Here is an 18,113-nt window from a genome sequence, read left to right as displayed (position 1 = left end):
CCTATATATTTAAGTGGTAAAGTTGACACTCCTGAATTCTCGTGTTCCAAACACCCACCGAGAAAGTACCGCAGCTTCTAACAATTTCCTCCCAAGTCTGAACTCTGATCAAATCAAGTTTTTGCTTGACCAGAATAAAATTAATATCGCGCTACGATAACTACCACAGAGGAAATAATGTCGTGTCACCAAATAAACCACAGTAAGAAACCCAGATATCCCGCTTCGATATTGACCAGGCGGGTACAAACAATATTGTGCCACGATATTGGCCGGACTGAAAACGATACCATGCTAAGTTACTGATCGAAGTAAAAAAAATATCGTGCTCTCACTTGATATTTAAGATGGGAGGATCGCCATCTTCAATTTTAATAACCTGATGTGCATAGGCTAATTTCCGTCCCCTTTTGCCCAGGACAAATGTAATGTTGTAGGTAGTGCCTGCTTTCATTTTTGTCGCGTCCAATGTAATTTCAAGTTCGTCAGAGTTAAGTCGACCAAGACCAGATCTAAAATAGCCGCCAATATCTATAGAATCATTTCCGGTCACGTTTATTGCAGGAGGAGTTTCTAGCTGTGTAAAATTTTCCGGCAGTGTAAACGTTTCATGCTTCCGCCTGCAAAACCACGCAAATACACAGTCGCTGTCCAAGGAATCGGAATCAGAATCAGGGTCGTAAGACTTTCCGGCACTTATTTTAACTGGTGTCTTATTTCCCACAGTCTTCTCTGATCCTCCGTCAATAATAGCATTAAGCGGGGATTCCGTTACACTTAGAACAATTGTTTTCTCGCTGTAAACACCCGGTGCTTGAGTCATGTTGATCAGAAAACGAGCTTCCAGATGACTACAGTAGTCAAGAGTTCTTGGTAAGATAATAATCTCGGGTCTTGAGAGATTAACATTTTGTAGCTGTAGCGGCTTCTTTTCACAAGAAAACGTCCATTCGACTTTTCTCTCATAACTAAAGCAGTGAAGTTTGTTGTTTGTCTTGATAATTATCTTGTCTGAGCGCTTGAACTTCCTAATGCCACCGTCATCGAAACCAGGGACCTCGATTATCGGAAAGTTGCAGACACCTCTTGCAACAGCCACCTTCGATACTTTTCTCACACATGAGATACCGTTGCGCGCGTTCAACGTAACGTCAAACTCACCGACGTTGTAGTACGTGTACTCGAAAGATGTTGGCCTCAGTAAATTATTTACTTGCCGACCATCACAACCTTTTTCTGTCTTGAACTCTTTGACCTGTTGGTTTGAAGAAATTTGAAAACAAGAATTGTTACCGAACTCTCTCGCTGTAAGAGTAAAATTTACTGTCTGGTTTTGCGAGGAAGGCCCATCGTTTTTCAATGAAACATCCAGAATGCTTTGCTCTAGTTCAAGGGTAATCACTACTGTCTGACGACTAACGGCATTTTCCGCCGTCAAGGTAATGTTATTTTTTCCAGTATTAACGAACTTATGCCTACTGCTCGAGCCCGTTTCGTTTTCATTCCCGGGAAAACTCCAAGTATAAGTCACGTTGGTGCCGTTTGCAGAAGCGTTAAAGGAGACATTGTAATCAAAGGGAAACACGTTTTCTGGAAGGGACGGGCTGCAATCGTGCTCGCTAAGTTCTGTGTAATTCGCGGTCCATCTGAGGTCTTTGACTTCATTTTGGATGACAACCTCAGCCTGTGCAAAGCCGAAGCTTACTTCATTAGAGACGTTAACCGTTGCGATGTACACACCGCACTTACGAGGGTAAGGGTGAGTTTTCACTCTAATATTCCGTACTTCGCCATCTCCATAACGCCAAATGTAGCTAAGAGGGCCCGACGGTTGAAGTGAGCCTGGGAACGAAATATTGAAAGTAATGTTACTTTCTGAACTTTTCCTAGGAGAATCAGTTGTTATCATGACCTTGTTGACAGGATTCTGAACGATGATCCTACAAGTATGGCTATCACTTTTCGGGATTCTGTTGGAGAATATAACAGTGATGTTGTAATCTCCGGCCCTCGAGTAGGAATGGTGCACGGTCCATCCTCCGACTGGGAATTCTCGATGGAAGTAACGCGTGCGTTCACTCGAGTTATCTCCAAAATTAAGAAAGCCGTTTACGTTGGACCCACTTCTTACTGTTGCTGTCGCCGTGACAGAATCATTCACTGCAACGTAAAGTACACCGGTGCAAGGATCGCCTCCAGCTATGGTCAAATTGCCGCGCCTTACGGCAAGAACGGCGCCGTCCACTGGTGTCTCCACATAAACCGTGGTTATCTTTTTTACACAGGAGACTTGGTTGCTTGCGTCCAACGAAACGTCAAACTCACCAACGATATCGTACCTGTGATGGAAACGCGTTGAGTTAGATATTACAGTTGCATTCTGACCACTACAACCTGTGCCTGACTTGTAGTATTTATTTTCTTCATCTTGGTCGACGAAAGAAATGTTAAAACACGAATCGCTGCCAAACTCTTTCGCTGTAAGAGTAAAATTCACTATCTGGTTTTGCGTGGAAGGCCCATCGTTTTTAAATGAAACATTCAGAATGCTTTGCTCTAGTTCAAGAGTAATCACTACTGTCTGACGACTAACGGCATTTTCCGCCGTCAAGGTAATGTTATTTTTTCCAGTATCAACGAACTTATGCATACTGCTCGAGCCCGTTTTGTTTCCATTGCCGGGAAAACTCCAAGTATAAGTCACGTTGGTGCCGTTTGCAGAAGCGTGGAAGGAGACATTGTAATCCAAGGGAAACACGTTTTCTGGAAGGGACGGGCTGCAAGCGTGCTCGCTAAGTTCTGTGTAATTCGCGGTCCAATTGAGGTCTTTGACAGGATTCTGAACGATGATCCTACAAGTATGGCTATCATTTTTCGGGTTTCTGTTGGAGAATATAACAGTGATGTTGTATTCTCCGGCCCTCGAGTAGGAATGGTGTACGGTCCATCCTCCGTATGGGAATTCTCGATGGAAGTAACACGTGCGTTCACTCGAGTTATCTCCAAAATCAAGAAAGCCGTTTACGTTGGTCCCATTTCTTACTGTTGCTGTCACCGTGACAGAATCATTCACTGCAACGTAAAGTACAACGGTGCAACGATCGCTTCCAGCTATGGTCAAATTGCCGCGCCTTATGGCAAGAACGGCGCCGTCCACTGGTGTCTCCACATAAACCTTTGTTATCTTTTTTACACAGGAGACTCGGTTGCTTGCGTCCAACGAAACGTCAAACTCACCAACGATATCGTACCTGTGATGGAAACGCGTTGAGTTAGATATTACAGTTGCATTCTGACCACTACAACCAGTGCCTGACTTGTAGTATTTATTTTCTTCATCTTGGTCGACGAAAGAAATGTTAAAACACGAATCGCTGCCAAACTCTTTCGCTGTAAGAGTAAAATTCACTGTCTGGTTTTGGGTGGAGGGCCCATCGTTTTTAAATGAAACATTCAGAATGCTTTGCTCTAGTTCAAGGGTAATCACTACTGTCTGACGACTAACGGCATTTTCCGCCGTCAAGGTAATGTTATTTTTTCCAGTATTAACGAACTTATGCCTACTGCTCGAGCCCGTTTCGTTTTCATTCCCGGGAAAACTCCAAGTATAAGTCACGTTGGTGCCGTTTGCAGAAGCGTTGAAGGAGACATTGTAATCAAAGGGAAACACGTTTTCTGGAAGGGACGGGCTGCAATCGTGCTCGCTAAGTTCTGTGTAATTCGCGGTCCAATTGAGGTCTTTGACTTCATCTTGGATGACAACCTCAGCCTGTGCAAAGCCGAAGCTTACTTCATTAGAGACGTTAACCGTTGCGATGTACACACCGCATTTACGAGGGTAAGGGTGAGTTTTCACTCTAATATTCCGTACTTCGCCATCTCCATAACGCCAAATGTAGCTAAGAGGGCCCGATGGTTGAAGTGAGCCTGGGAACGAAATATTGAAAGTGACGTTACTTTCTGAACTTTTCTTAGGCGAATCAGTTGTTATCATGACCTTGTTGACAGGATTCTGAACGATGATCCTACAAGTATAGCTATCATTTTTCGGGTTTCTGTTGGAGAATATAACAGTGATGTTGTATTCTCCGGCCCTCGAGTAGGAATGGTGCACGGTCCATCCTCCGTCTGGGAATTCTCGATGGAAGTAACGCGTGCGTTCATTCGAGTTATCTCCAAAATCAAGAAAGCCGTTTACGTTGGTCCCATTTCTTACTGTTGCTATCGCCGTGACAGAATGATTCACTGCAACGTAAAGTACACCGGTGCAACGATCGCCTCCAGCTATGGTCAAATTGCCGCGCCTTATGGCAAGAACGGCGCCGTCCACTGGTGTCTCCACATAAACGGTGGTGTTGATTTCTTCGCTATCGACCAGGTTGGTCACACTAACGGTGACATGGTACTCGCCGGGCTTGGTGTAGTTATGCCTGCTTATAGCCACGAAAACGTCCCTCACCGAAATGCTCCGGTTAACGATTGTGGAATTTCCGTCACCATAGTCAACGATGATATAAAGTTCAGAGCCTTGAGTCAATCTCCAATTGATTTCTGCTTCCGCGCGAACTGCTACTGTGTGATTGAAACTCGTATACTCCAAGCCCTCTATTAGATCCTGGACGATAATCTCAGCGCAATTAACAACCACTGAACTTATGTCATTGAAAGTGATCAGGGTAGGCCTGTAGCGCCCCGCCTTGGTATAAACATGAGGTATAACTTTTTCAGTGGTGATTACAACCTTTCCGTCCTTGGTGTTCAACCGATATCTAACTTCATCCCCTTGATGCTGCGAAATCGTAAAGTTAAATGTCTGATTTGTCTCAAGGATTTTTTTCCTAAGCGAATCAGTTGTTAAAATGACCTTGTTGACAGGATTCTGAACGATGATCCTACAAGTATGGCTATCATTTTTCGAGTTTCTGTTGGAGAATATAACAGTGATGTTGTATTCTCCGGCCCTCGAGTAGGAATGGTGTACGGTCCATCCTCCGTCTGGAAATTCTCGATGGAAGTAACGCGTGCGTTCACTCGAGTTATCTCCAAAATCAAGAAAGCCGTTTACGTTGGTCCCATATCTTACTGTTGCTGTCGCCGTGACAGAATCATTCACTGCAACGTAAAGTACACCGGTGCAACGATCGCCTCCAGCTATGGTCAAATTGTCGCGCCTTATGGCAAGAACGGCGCCGTCCCCTGGTGTCTCCACATAAACCGTGGTGTTAATTTCTTCGCTATCGACCAGGTTGGTCACACTAACGGTGACATGGTACTCGCCGGGCTTGGTGTAGTTATGCCTGCTTATAGCCACGAAAACGTCCCCCACCGAAATGCTCCGGTTAAAGATTGTGGAGTTTCCGTCACCATAGTCGATGATGATATAAAGTTCAGAGCCTTGAGTCAATCTCCAATTGATTTCTGCTTCCACGCGAACTGCTACTGTGTGATTAAAACTCGTATACTCCAAGCCCTCTATTAGATCCTGGACGATAATCTCAGCGCAATTAACAACCACTGAACTTATGTCATTGGAAGTGATCAGGGTAGGCCTGTAGCGCCCCGCCTTGGTATAAACATGAGGTATAACTTTTTCAGTGGTGATTACAACCTTTCCGTCCATGGTGTTCAACCGATATCTAACTTCATCCCCTTGATGCTGCGAAATCGTAAAGTTAAATGTCTGATTTGTCTCAAGGATTTTTTTCCTAGGCGCATCAGTTGTTATCATGACCTTGTTGACAGGATTCTGAACGATGATCCTACAAGTATGGCTATCATTTTTCGGGTTTCTGTTGGAGAATATAACAGTGATGTTGTATTCTCCGGCCCTCGAGTAGGAATGGTGCACGGTCCATCCTCCGTCTGGGAATTCTCGATGGAAGTAACGCGTGCGTTCACTCGAGTTATCTCCAAAATCAAGAAAGCCGTTTACGTTGGTCCCATTTCTTACTGTTGCTGTCGCCGTGACAGAATCATTCACTGCAACGTAAAGTACACCGGTGCAACGATCGCCTCCAGCTATGGTCAAATTGCCGCGCCTTATGGCAAGAACGGCGCCGTCCACTGGTGTCTCCACATAAACGGTGGTGTTGATTTCTTCGCTATCGACCAGGTTGGTCACATTAACGGTGACATGGTACTCGCCGGGCTTGGTGTAGTTATGCCTGCTTATAGCCACGAAAACGTCCCCAACCGAAATGCTCCGGTTAACGATTGTGGAATTTCCGTCACCATAGTCAACGATGATATAAAGTTCAGAGCCTTGAGTCAATCTCCAATTGATTTCTGCTTCCGCGCGAACTGCTACTGTGTGATTGAAACTCGTATACTCCAAGCCCTCTATTAGATCCTGGACGATAATCTCAGCGCAATTAACAACCACTGAACTTATGTCATTGAAAGTGATCAGGGTAGGCCTGTAGCGCCCCGCCTTGGTATAAACATGAGGTATAACTTTTTTAGTGGTGATTACAACCTTTCCGTCCTTGGTGTTCAACCGATATCTAACTTCATCCCCTTGATGCTGCGAAATCGTAAAGTTAAATGTCTGATTTGTCTCAAGGATTTTTTTCCTAAGCGAATCAGTTGTTAAAATGACCTTGTTGACAGGATTCTGAACGATGATCCTACAAGTATGGCTATCATTTTTCGGGTTTCTGTTGGAGAATATAACAGTGATGTTGTATTCTCCGGCCCTCGAGTAGGAATGGTGTACGGTCCATCCTCCGTCTGGAAATTCTCGATGGAAGTAACGCGTGCGTTCACTCGAGTTATCTCCAAAATCAAGAAAGCCGTTTACGTTGGTCCCATTTCTTACTGTTGCTGTCGCCGTGACAGAATCATTCACTGCAACGTAAAGTACACCGGTGCAACGATCGCCTCCAGCTATGGTCAAATTGTCGCGCCTTATGGCAAGAACGGCGCCGTCCCCTGGTGTCTCCACATAAACCGTGGTGTTAATTTCTTCGCTATCGACCAGGTTGGTCACATTAACGGTGACATGGTACTCGCCGGGCTTGGTGTAGCTATGCCTGCTTATAGCCACGAAAACGTCCCCCACCGAAATGCTCCGGTTAAAGATTGTGGAGTTTCCGTCACCATAGTCGATGATGATATAAAGTTCAGAGCCTTGAGTCAATCTCCAATTGATTTCTGCTTCCGCGCGAACTGCTACTGTGTGATTGAAACTCGTATACTCCAAGCCCTCTATTAGATCCTGGACGATAATCTCAGCGCAATTAACAACCACTGAACTTATGTCATTGGAAGTGATCAGGGTAGGCCTGTAGCGCCCAGCCTTGGTATAAACATGAGGTATAACTTTTTCAGTGGTGATTACAACCTTTCCGTCCATGGTGTTCAACCGATATCTAACTTCATCCCCTTGATGCTGCGAAATCGTAAAGTTAAATGTCTGATTTGTCTCAAGGATTTTTTTCCTAGGCGCATCAGTTGTTATCATGACCTTGTTGACAGGATTCTGAACGATGATCCTACAAGTATGGCTATCATTTTTCGGGTTTCTGTTGGAGAATATAACAGTGATGTTGTATTCTCCGGCCCTCGAGTAGGAATGGTGCACGGTCCATCCTCCGTCTGGGAATTCTCGATGGAAGTAACGCGTGCGTTCACTCGAGTTATCTCCAAAATCAAGAAAGCCGTTTACGTTGGTCCCATTTCTTACTGTTGCTTTCGCCGTGACAGAATCATTCACTGCAACGTAAAGTACACCGGTGCAAGGATCGCGTCCAGCTATGGCCAAATTACCGCGCCTTATGGCAAGAACGGCGCCGTCCCCTGGTGTCTCCACATAAACCGTGGTGTTAATTTCTTCGCTTTCGACCAGGTTGGTCACACTAACGGTGACATGGTACTCGCCGGGCTTGGTGTAGTTATGCCTGCTTATAGCCACGAAAACGTCCCCTACCGAAATGCTCCGGTTAACGATTGTGAAATTTCCGTCACCATACTCGACGATGATATAAAGTTCAGAGCCTTGAGTCAATCTCCAATTGATTTCTGCTTCGGCGCGAACTGCTACTGTGTGATTGAAACTCGTATACTCCAAGCCCTCTATTAGATCCTGGACGATAATCTCAGTGCAATTAACAACCACTGAACTTATGTCATTGGAAAAGATCAGGATAGGCCTGTAGCGCCCCGCCTTGGAATAAACATGAGGTATAACTTTTTCAGTGGTGTTTATAACCTTTCCGTCGCTGGTATTTAACCGATATCTAACTTCATCCCCTTGATGCTGCGAAATCGTAAAGTTAAATGTCTGATTTGTCTCAAGGATTTTTGCACTATCCAGAACCACTCCATAAACTTCACGTTGGACGCTAAGATTTCCCACAAGAGTCTCGTTATTCACTTTATTAGTGGCTGTAATTTCTATTCGGTGCCAGCCTGGCTGAGTAAGGTTTTTAACATACATGCCGAAGAATATTGCAGCCGGTTGTTTAGCGTTGGTTAAGTTCTTTGCTTCAGTAGAACCGTCAGGGTATGTAATTGTCAGATTAAAGTCAACGTGGGATCCATGAAACAATATCCAGCGGATGCGAGCTGTTGTTCCATTTTCGATGGCCAGAAGGGAAGTGTTTTCAAAGTGCAGCCCGGTAATTCTCTCTTGGATGACAACACTGCACCAGGCGGCTGCTATTCCGATGTCATTTCCAGTGATGATAGTCACGGTCTTCGAGCCAACGGTAGAATTGAAGAGGTGCGTGACCCACGGGATCAAGCTGGTCGCGTTACTTTGGTCACCAAAATCCCAGAAATATGTCACGTTGCTCCCGTGACTCGTGCTCACAGTGAAATTCACAGACTCGGCGAATGGAAGAGCTTCAGGAGAATACAACTGCAACCCCGTGATAGTCTGCTGTAGACAAATATGCTTAGTGTCGTTCTTTCTTGTCATCGAGTTTCCGATTGATAAGAGAATGTTTTCGTCTCCTACGGTTTGAAAAACGTTCTCCAATTTAGATTCAGAGTCAACGGAATAGAAAAACGCTACGGCCGGCGCATAAGAAACCTGACTGGGGCTTTCCTCTGTCCACGGATAGCGATTCCCCCGCAGAGTCGAACAATTTGTGCCGTTAATAATCGAACTTGCAAAAAACAAAGACGAACCAAATGTGGTAGTTTTCAACGATGCAGCCGGTCCAGAGGAAGGGAAACGAACGCCAAAGACATCGCCGGGTTCGAGTTGAAGACTTCGATTCGATGTATCAAGTAAGATGCGTTTAGGACCGCTCGTTGTGTAAGCCATGTAAGCCGCAATCTTTTCAAAGTCAAAATTTCCGTTGTCCATGGTACGGTTTTGTCGACAGCCCAAATTTGACTCGGTACATCTTCCTCCAAAAAGGCTAAACGAATTATTACCTACGCAGCTCGTTAAGACGTTCTCTGCGGTACATGTTGATGAGTTGGCCACGCACATCTTTTGCAGTTGACAATAACTTTCTTCAGCATTTACACACTTTGGTCTAAAAACCTGAAGAGAGAAATGAAATGAAACTTTAGATCCGTAAACATAACATAAGCTCGAGTTTAATTAAGATGTTTGATATAAACAAGAAATTAAATAAATGTAACTTCCCCTTGCGTTTAGATGAGGCTATGTAAACACAGAAAAAGTCTTCTATGGATTGTTTTCATGTGAAGTTACGGCGGTCATGTTGATGTACCTAAACAAAGGAACAGCGGCCACGTTGTTGTACCCAACTAATCCTCTGGGAACAAATTTCTAGTTTCTAAAGAAAGTGAGGAACCAGGAACACCGGAACACCCCGAAACACCGCAACACTCCGGAACACCTGGAAGTAACCAAAAACCCTCAACTTGGCTAACCCTAGGCCTAGATAGGCATTAAGTTGGTTTTTAGGCCTAGGTTTAGGACACCGGAACACTCTTGAACACCCTGGAAGTAACCCAAAACCCTCAATTTGGCTAACCCTAGGCCTAGATAAGCATTAAGTTGGTTTTTAGGCCTAGGTTTAGGACACCGGAACACTCTTGAACACCCTGGAAGTAACCCAAAACCCTCAATTTGGCTAACCCTTGGCCTAAAAACCAACTTAAGGCCTATCTACTAGGCCTAGGGTTAGCCAAATTTAGGGCTTTGGGTTACTTCCAGGTGTTCCGGAGTGTTCCGGTGTTCTGGTGTTCCGGTGTTCCCGAGTGTTCCGGTGTTCCTGAGTGTTCCGGTGTTCCGGTGTTCCGGTGTTCCGGTGTTCATGGTTTTAGTACATGCCGGTTGCAAACCATCTATAGCATAATTGTAATTCATTCGCTGGGAGTTAAACTATCCTTTAACTTATTAACATTAACAAACAACCAAGCACGAGTTGAACACTGATTCCAAGTGACAGAAATTGCAAATGTCATCGAAAAGACGAAGTGGACACGAAAAGCAGTGCAAAAAACTTTTTTTTTGATTCAAATATAAGTGCTTTTAACACTTTTTTTAAAAAAGCTTTTATCAATGCTGGTATATTGCAATCATTTATTGGATATAGTTTTTAATAAAGTTGGGTTTTCTTTTACAAAGAAGAAAGAAGTAGCACGGTGTCCTCTCATCTTATTTTCTTTAAAAAATGTTGGTGTGAATGAAGACCAACCCAACCAGTAACGCTGCCATTTCTTCATCAAGAACCATGCTTGAGCAGTGGGGGGACTTTTTTTGTCTGCTGTTAAGAATTTGAAGACGATGAAAAGGGACTGAAACTTGAAAAATTCAAATCAAAAGAGACGTTTTACATGGGTAGCTAAATCCTGATAGAATCTAGGTATAAAAGGGAAGATATCTATTTACAAACATTGCTTTTTTATTCAAATGTGCCAGCCACAGGAACAAAAGATCATTTGTTTCGACAGCCAATAATGCTCTGGTTGGAACATTAAATGACAATAGGTGACATCAACGATATATTACCTATACGTTCTCCCTGGGTACGTGTTAAGCCAGTTTTTGCCTGAAAAACATTTCTGTATTATAGTCTTCAGCATTTAAACGGAAAAGAGTACCTGAATTTCTAAAGAGCCACCTTGGTCGAGATCCAGTTGCAGAGCCACTAGTTTCCCTTTACTTGAGGCATCCATTCCAGCTAATAGATACAAACCATCCGAGGTGAGTGGTGACCCTGATTCACCAACTGCAGTTCCCAACTGTATGAGAGCTGCGTCTACAAAGAGAGCAAATAAATCCACATGATTAGCGTTCTTCAAATCGCCCAGGGATGATTTTTACATATTAAATGATTAAATGGATGCAACAAGTGATTTACTTACCATTTAAATTACAAAATCCACACAATTGTTCTCTAATGACCAAATGAATGAGCAATCCACCCACTCACTAATTGACCATTAATTAATGACAGTGCCTACTAATTCAAAGGTATTTTTGTGAGGTTTACTGAATGTGCGGGAAAAGCAGATCTTAACAAGAGTTATTGAAATTCAAAAGAAAATTGGGCATTATTTAAACCACGCATTTTTCGAAGAAAATTAATCAACAATTTTTGTTAAAAGCTATAAAATACAAAGCAAAGTATGGCGTTCTCTTACAAATTGAAGCGTAATTACCCCCGATTTCCATTTCAGATACCAATGAGCACTTGATAAGTTCTGCTTTCTCCGCATTGTTTTGAACAGCACAAAAATACCCATAGGAAATCCGAATATCTCGAGATGCACATAACATATGCATGATAACAATAATAGGCACCGTCCTTAAGTGGTGACTGAATAGCTACACAGCAACCTCCAGCAACCCACCCATTCATTGACCTTTAAGGGAATCTTTGCTGACATCATGGTTTTCCATTTTGGTTCAATAACATATGAGTTTGCTCACAGAAGGCATCATGCTATTTACAATTTGTTTCAAAAAGTAAAAGAACCATGTCATGTAAAAATTCGTTAAATCTCTAATTTTAAGCCGTTTAGCTTTGATAACAAGCCAGTTATTAGCCGTCAAAAACCGATAAATTCTTATTGGGTGGCAAAAGCTATAATGATCATATACATTCTTTGTAAAATTTCAAATTTTCAAAGCATCACTGCTCAGAGATTATGCTATATAATTATTGCGTTCATATTTTTCAAGTTCTGAGAGATCGCTTATTATGCGATGCACTTTCATTATTCAGTACTTTATTCTCGGCGGCTGACTGATTAGATAACAATGGGCGTATGCTAATGAGACAGAAATGTAATCAAAGATTGGCCTATTGAGTACAACTGACCAAAATGGTTCACTGACTGGCTGACTCAGGACTCAGTGACTCAATCACTGAGTTACTACTGGCTAACTCATGGACTAGCCTGCAAGCAGGCTCTTCCATTGAAAATGGCATGCAGTCGACCGTGGTCAACAAGAACCATAGTTTTCTGGTTCCAGTTTTCGATTATTCCTGAGCCCGTTCTGCTGGACAAAGGTTACGGAGGCTCTGGGAACGAGATTGCCTAAGCAAAAGCTGCCATGTGTTTACGTAAAGGATAGATTTCTTTGCCGTTTTCGTCTTGACAACGATGTGAAATGACCCAATTTGAAGTTGCATGAAGGACAAGTGCAATCAACGAAATCTTTTAATTTCCTCTCCAGCTGAGTGTGTGACACCATTGAAAGCCATTCAAGCCCATTTTAGTCCTGGAAAGTTTACATAGTTTAGTATAGTTAAGTTATTTATTTATATAATATAGTTTATATTTACTTTCCGTAAAGAAAGACTTATGAGAATAACGTTGCGTGAAGTTCTCGTAAACCTCGTCGTTTTTGCTTGATTGTGACTTACCAGGTAAACTACCTCCAAACGGAACTTCTCTGTTTTCAAACTTTACCAGCGCGTCTACGTCTGATCCATAGCGAAACTTTACAGAGCAACTGACTGTCATATTGATTGGAGCGCAAGTTGGACAAAATACTTCCAGCCCTGTCACATTGGATAACGCTGTCACGTTGCTGTAGGATTCAACCTCTGACCTGTGGCCGGTTTTGCTGTGTTTCACTATTGCTTTTCCCCGGACGTCGAAAGTTCTAGCTTCTAAAACTATGAACGAAGCAAACTCTTCACTTGTGTGATAAATATTCCCATCTCCAAGATATGCTGTGTAGGCCTCTACCACATGATCAGCCTGCAAAATAGGCGTGAAGGTTATGTTGAAGAACGACAAAGTTTTAGCGGACGCATCTGAAGACAGCCTCAGACTCAGAGGCCGCACATCAATCGATGTGTAAACGGCAAGGTGGTTGCCATAACCACCGCATTTTAGGTCTCCAGAACCGAAGCACGAAACTGAACACATGTCTGAAGCGCGCTCTTCCATCGTTTCTAATGTAGAATTTGAGCACAGACATAAATTGCCTTGCTTGACTGCCGCATACGTGAAGTACCAATATCCACAAGTGTGCATACAGAGGCCTGGGGTCACATGACTTGGTTTGTAACCACCCGGGTTGAAAATAAACGCTGGTGAACGAGGATTGTCTTGATAACAACCCAAATAATTATAGGCAGCTGCAAGAAATGGAATGAAATTTTCGTTAGTGAAAATTAACATAATAAATGGAATTATAATATAATATAATATTATTATTATATTATTATTATAATACACGTATAATTGAAATTATACTTTCAATCATACACCGATGTAGGCTCGATTGTACTTGTCCAGCCGTTTTCTGCGCCCGCGTTCCTCAGCGCACACCACGACTAGCCAATTGTGTTTTCTACCAATCAGAAAGTCGCCTGCCTGCCAAGTACAAAATATAATAGACCATATTCGTATTCTCAATATTGGACTGGAACTAGCCCTTGCAAAGGAGCCTAATGCGGGGAAATATATTAAAAAGTATTTGTATTTGAAAAGATTTCCCCGCATTAGCCTCCACTGCAAGCTAGTTCCAGTCCAATACAGAGAAATAAGAAGATGGTCTATTTTAGCTGAATACAAAATACAATTGCGACGGGTGCTACGTCACAGACAAACGACGTGGACCAGTGATCCATTCTTTGAGAGGAGGATGTTAAGCGCACACTCAAAACGGCTGGAAATCGAGGACACTGACTTTTCCAAAAGAGTGAAACAGTCGCTGCCCCTACCTTTTTCACAAACGTATTTAGGCGCGTTATTGGAGCAATTCACTGTTTTCCAGTCTCCGTTGACATCCATCACAACGCAAGGATTGCTTCCACGTGACGCGCTCCATTGACGGAATGAGACTTTAGCACCATCTTTCCAGTGGAAGGCACCACCTTGGGTATCTTGTTCAAGTCCGATCCACACCTCCCCCAATATCAAAGAGTGCACAAAAGAGTTTTCACCCATTGAGGTGATCTTTACCAAGTCCGCAGCATCAACCAGGCATGCGTTACGAGCTCTAGATGCCGAAAGGTTTGCAGACGACACTCGATAACAGGAACCGTCGAAATACTCCCAACCCAGTGCACAGATGTCAGGATCTGCAATAGGGAGAGTACAAAGACATCAATGGACCCTGTGGGTCAATTCGTCAATGCAAATAATATGACAGTGGGATATCAAAATTAACGAAATTTATATGACGGAGTTGATTGGACTTCATGAGATTTTGGAGAGAAGGTATCATTTTTCTTTTCTTTTTTCTCAAAATCAATATTATTTTCCATAGAGGATTTCTTGCCAATATTTCGTTTGGAAATGGGCTGGTTGAAGAGATCCCCGCTTTTATCTCCAACTCGTTTCAAGTCCATGTTGGAAGAACTAACTCATAATGATCACGTATGGATCGATGAAGCCAGAGATTTGGCCGCCTCCAGTAACCGTCAAAGCCAGTAAATTGTTATCCATCCATGTCCAATACTGTCAACTGGATTCTATCGGAAAAAACAGAAGCTCTATTCGACCGATTTGTTCTATTTGGTGAATAGAGAAATTTTTGGACGATCCGACAAGTAGAGTTTTCTATCCGACAACTGCATGATAAAAACTACACGTAACCCATAATCCCTCGATTCGCTCTGACGAAGGGCTAACGCTCGAAACGTCAGCTTTTAGAATCTCTGTACGGTGGCAAATTTACATTATCAACTCCGTTGATAAAACCAAATTTTTGTATAATACTTTCCCACCGACGCAGCACCACAGTTTCTTTAGAAACTACCCCTTCAAACTTTCAACTTGGCCCGACAACACCGTAACGTGAAAACCTTTCGTAACTCCCGCAATTGACTACTCGTAATTGCGTCAGTGGATTTCAAGTAAGATTCGTTCAACAATATGGTACTGTTCAGAGATCCCCTTCGCACTTTCACATGAATAGTGCATAAGTTTCTCTAAACGATCGTGGAATATCGTGAACTATTTCTAACCCTACTTGTCGGATCGTCCAAAACATTCTCTATTCGCCAAATAGAACGAATCGGTCAAATAGACAAGCTTCCACCCGGGTCCCAGAATATCGTGGAATATTTCTAAGTGTTGCTAATGAGATGCAAATGTCAGATGGAAAACTCTATGTGTCGGATCGTCCAAAACATTCAGAACGAATCGGTCAAATAGACAAGCTTCCACCCGGGTCCCAGAATATCGTGGAATATTTTTAAGTGTCGCTAATGAGATGCAAATGTCAGATGGACAACTCTATTTGTCGGATCGTCCAAAACATTCTCTATTCGCCAAATAGAACGAATCGGTCAAATAAGACTTCTATTTTCTCCGATAGAATCTAGTTGACAGTATTGGACAACCATCAAATTGTTCTTCGATATAGTTAACGAGTTAAAAAGGGGCTTAAGCTCTTATTAAAAGCTAAGAAATTCTGACCAATAAAACCTATGCGTAGCTTAGCTGAATTCAAACCAAATGTCGTTGAAACGTATATATACCTACGTTATTTGAGTCAAACGCATGAGAATTTTATCTTGGTATTTTCGAGTACAGCACAATTACATCCGAGGATTTAGTTAAATACGTTCGACTGATAATGTCCATTCATGCTACTTAAGTAAAGAACACTTAAAACGTGCTTTTTCACTTGTTTATTTTCTTGACAGTTTATCGCGGAGAAGACCGGAAAGAGCAATTATTATTCCGGGGAAGGGTGGGAGCAGACAATCATTTGGGGACATCTTGTTCTGAAAAATTGGCCACGCACAAAAAATATCGCGATTCGTTCTACGTTAGGACAGCATGTTGCTAGTCTAGGTACTTTCGGGTGTAATTCAAGAGTTCACTATCATTTTTCAAGCTTACCATTGCAGGAATGAAGTTTTGAAGACCTTTCCACTGGGAGCTCCTCAGTCCAAAGTGCAACATCTCTTATCTTAGCCTCAGCGTACATGGCCTTTTTGACCACTGGCCGACCGATCATAACTGCGGTGTGTGACGTGGTAGATAGCGTGACAGCCCTTCCAGTGGTGTCACGCAGAACATGAGTGCCATCCCCAAGAATGACAGCATTTAAACCATTTTCTCTGCTCCAGCTCATTTCAACTGTCTGCCACATGAATTTCCTATAGAAGGACTTCACCTCCCAAAGTTTTTCCTTGACTTGCAGGGCAAAATGGACAGTGGTATCGTTGTAGTACACATTGATGGCCGCAGAAGAGAACAGATATCCTGTCCCGTATCCAGACACAAGCATTTTGAAACTCAGAGAAACTCCATCAGGGCACTGTAACGGGTCGCTGATACAGCTATTTGGAAAGTCTCCGAGATGAAGCCAAGAGGATACTCCATCAAGAGCAAGAGCTAGCGGAGCAAACCCCAGGTTGGATAAAGATGCTTTTTGTATGATTCCTGCACCATGGATCTTTCCCATTGTGACCCCTTTATTGTTGAAATCCCGAACTGCCGGCTTGTCCAAGGGCCAATAATGAGCTGCATCCATGTAGCACTGATCTAATTGAATATTAGAGCAGCTTTCAATTGAGTGTGAAAAGTAATTAGCGAAATACTTTGGTTTTGCATTACTTCACTCAGTGATTGGTTCAAAGTTCTCGCGCCACTTTTTCAACCAATCAGAACTGAAACCAAAACCAATCGTGGCTTACTCGTGCACATTTTCCTGAGCTTTTTGTCGGCTACTTGTAATTACTTCGAGTTTTGATTGGTTTACCGGATCGTCTCCGTCCTTTTCGAGTGGCCAAAGTAATTACTTTGGTTTTGGTTTACGACACCCGATTGAAACTCGCTCTAAAATTGGGAATTCAATTTGTATTTACTGTGAAGATTAGGTTTTTTAGGCTCTATTGTTTTCACTTTTTCACAGTCCATTTCAGAATCAACAACATCATAACAACGCCACATCCTCTCTCACACGATAATAGACAATAAGCCACTTCGGAAAATATCATAATACTCTTTGTTTGTCCCCTAAAATTTTGCATAAGCATTGTTTCCAGTTTCTCCTAGGACTCACAATGGTCCCAAGAGAAAACAAAAACAATGCAAATTTTTGCTAAGGCTTTCAATCCAGGACATACTGTAAGTGGATTTTCTACCACTGAATTCATATAGAACTCGAATATCGTTGATTTTTGAAGAAAGAAGAAGACTGGGATACACGAAATCCAAAACCTTACCAGGAAGGGTTTAGAGCAAAAAAGAGAACTCAACTCGCACGTGACACCGAGTGCGAGAATCTAAGTCATGTGACATCAATGAATGCAGGGCCAGCCCCTTTCGCTAAAAGTAAAGTTGATTATCGGCTTTGCTTTTAAATTGTATCTGACTCCCATGTGCAGTTGTCACTGGATCTGTGAATCGTTAAGCTTTACGCCTCTGATTTAAACTCAAAATCTGTTCCTTGATAAACAGGGTATTTATTCAACTTACCAGTGCGTCCACAAATGTGCAGCGTAGCCACTGAACTATTCGTACGGAAGAAGGCATACTTTATCTTGATAGGTTTTGCATCTCTCCAGTACAGGTAAATCTTTAGTACAAAAATAAATAATAATTGTAAGACTTCAACGAAAGCGATCCCAAGCCCATATCGATTTTTAATGGGGGCGCAATGCAACATTCTCAGCGATCAATGTTTAACATTCGAGGTGACTCTTCAGGCCAATCAGTACAGACGATGACTATGAAAAGAACTAATCATAATTTTAGCAGGTTAA

General features: G+C 42.7%; 1 protein-coding gene across 1 annotated transcript in view; it reads right to left on the bottom strand.

Annotated features, from left to right (window-relative positions):
* The window catches only part of LOC137970597 (uncharacterized), a 113,155-nt gene that overhangs the window by 51,122 nt on the left and 43,920 nt on the right, over positions 1-18,113 (bottom strand). The window contains exons 15-21 of the mRNA XM_068817119.1: positions 17,827-17,926; positions 16,243-16,890; positions 14,112-14,471; positions 12,801-13,523; positions 11,029-11,186; positions 8,165-9,496; positions 336-6,430 (exon numbers count right to left, since the gene is read on the bottom strand). Coding sequence (XP_068673220.1) covers positions 336-6,430; positions 8,165-9,496; positions 11,029-11,186; positions 12,801-13,523; positions 14,112-14,471; positions 16,243-16,890; positions 17,827-17,926 — 9,416 coding nt within the window. The remainder of the gene's footprint in view (positions 1-335; positions 6,431-8,164; positions 9,497-11,028; positions 11,187-12,800; positions 13,524-14,111; positions 14,472-16,242; positions 16,891-17,826; positions 17,927-18,113) is intronic.

The sequence above is a fragment of the Montipora foliosa genome, chromosome 9 (genome assembly GCF_036669935.1).
Source record: "Montipora foliosa isolate CH-2021 chromosome 9, ASM3666993v2, whole genome shotgun sequence".
In the NCBI taxonomy this organism is placed as follows: Eukaryota; Metazoa; Cnidaria; class Anthozoa; order Scleractinia; family Acroporidae; genus Montipora; species Montipora foliosa.
Note: the sequence above shows the minus strand (reverse complement) of the source record. Positions and strands in the feature narration are given on the sequence as shown.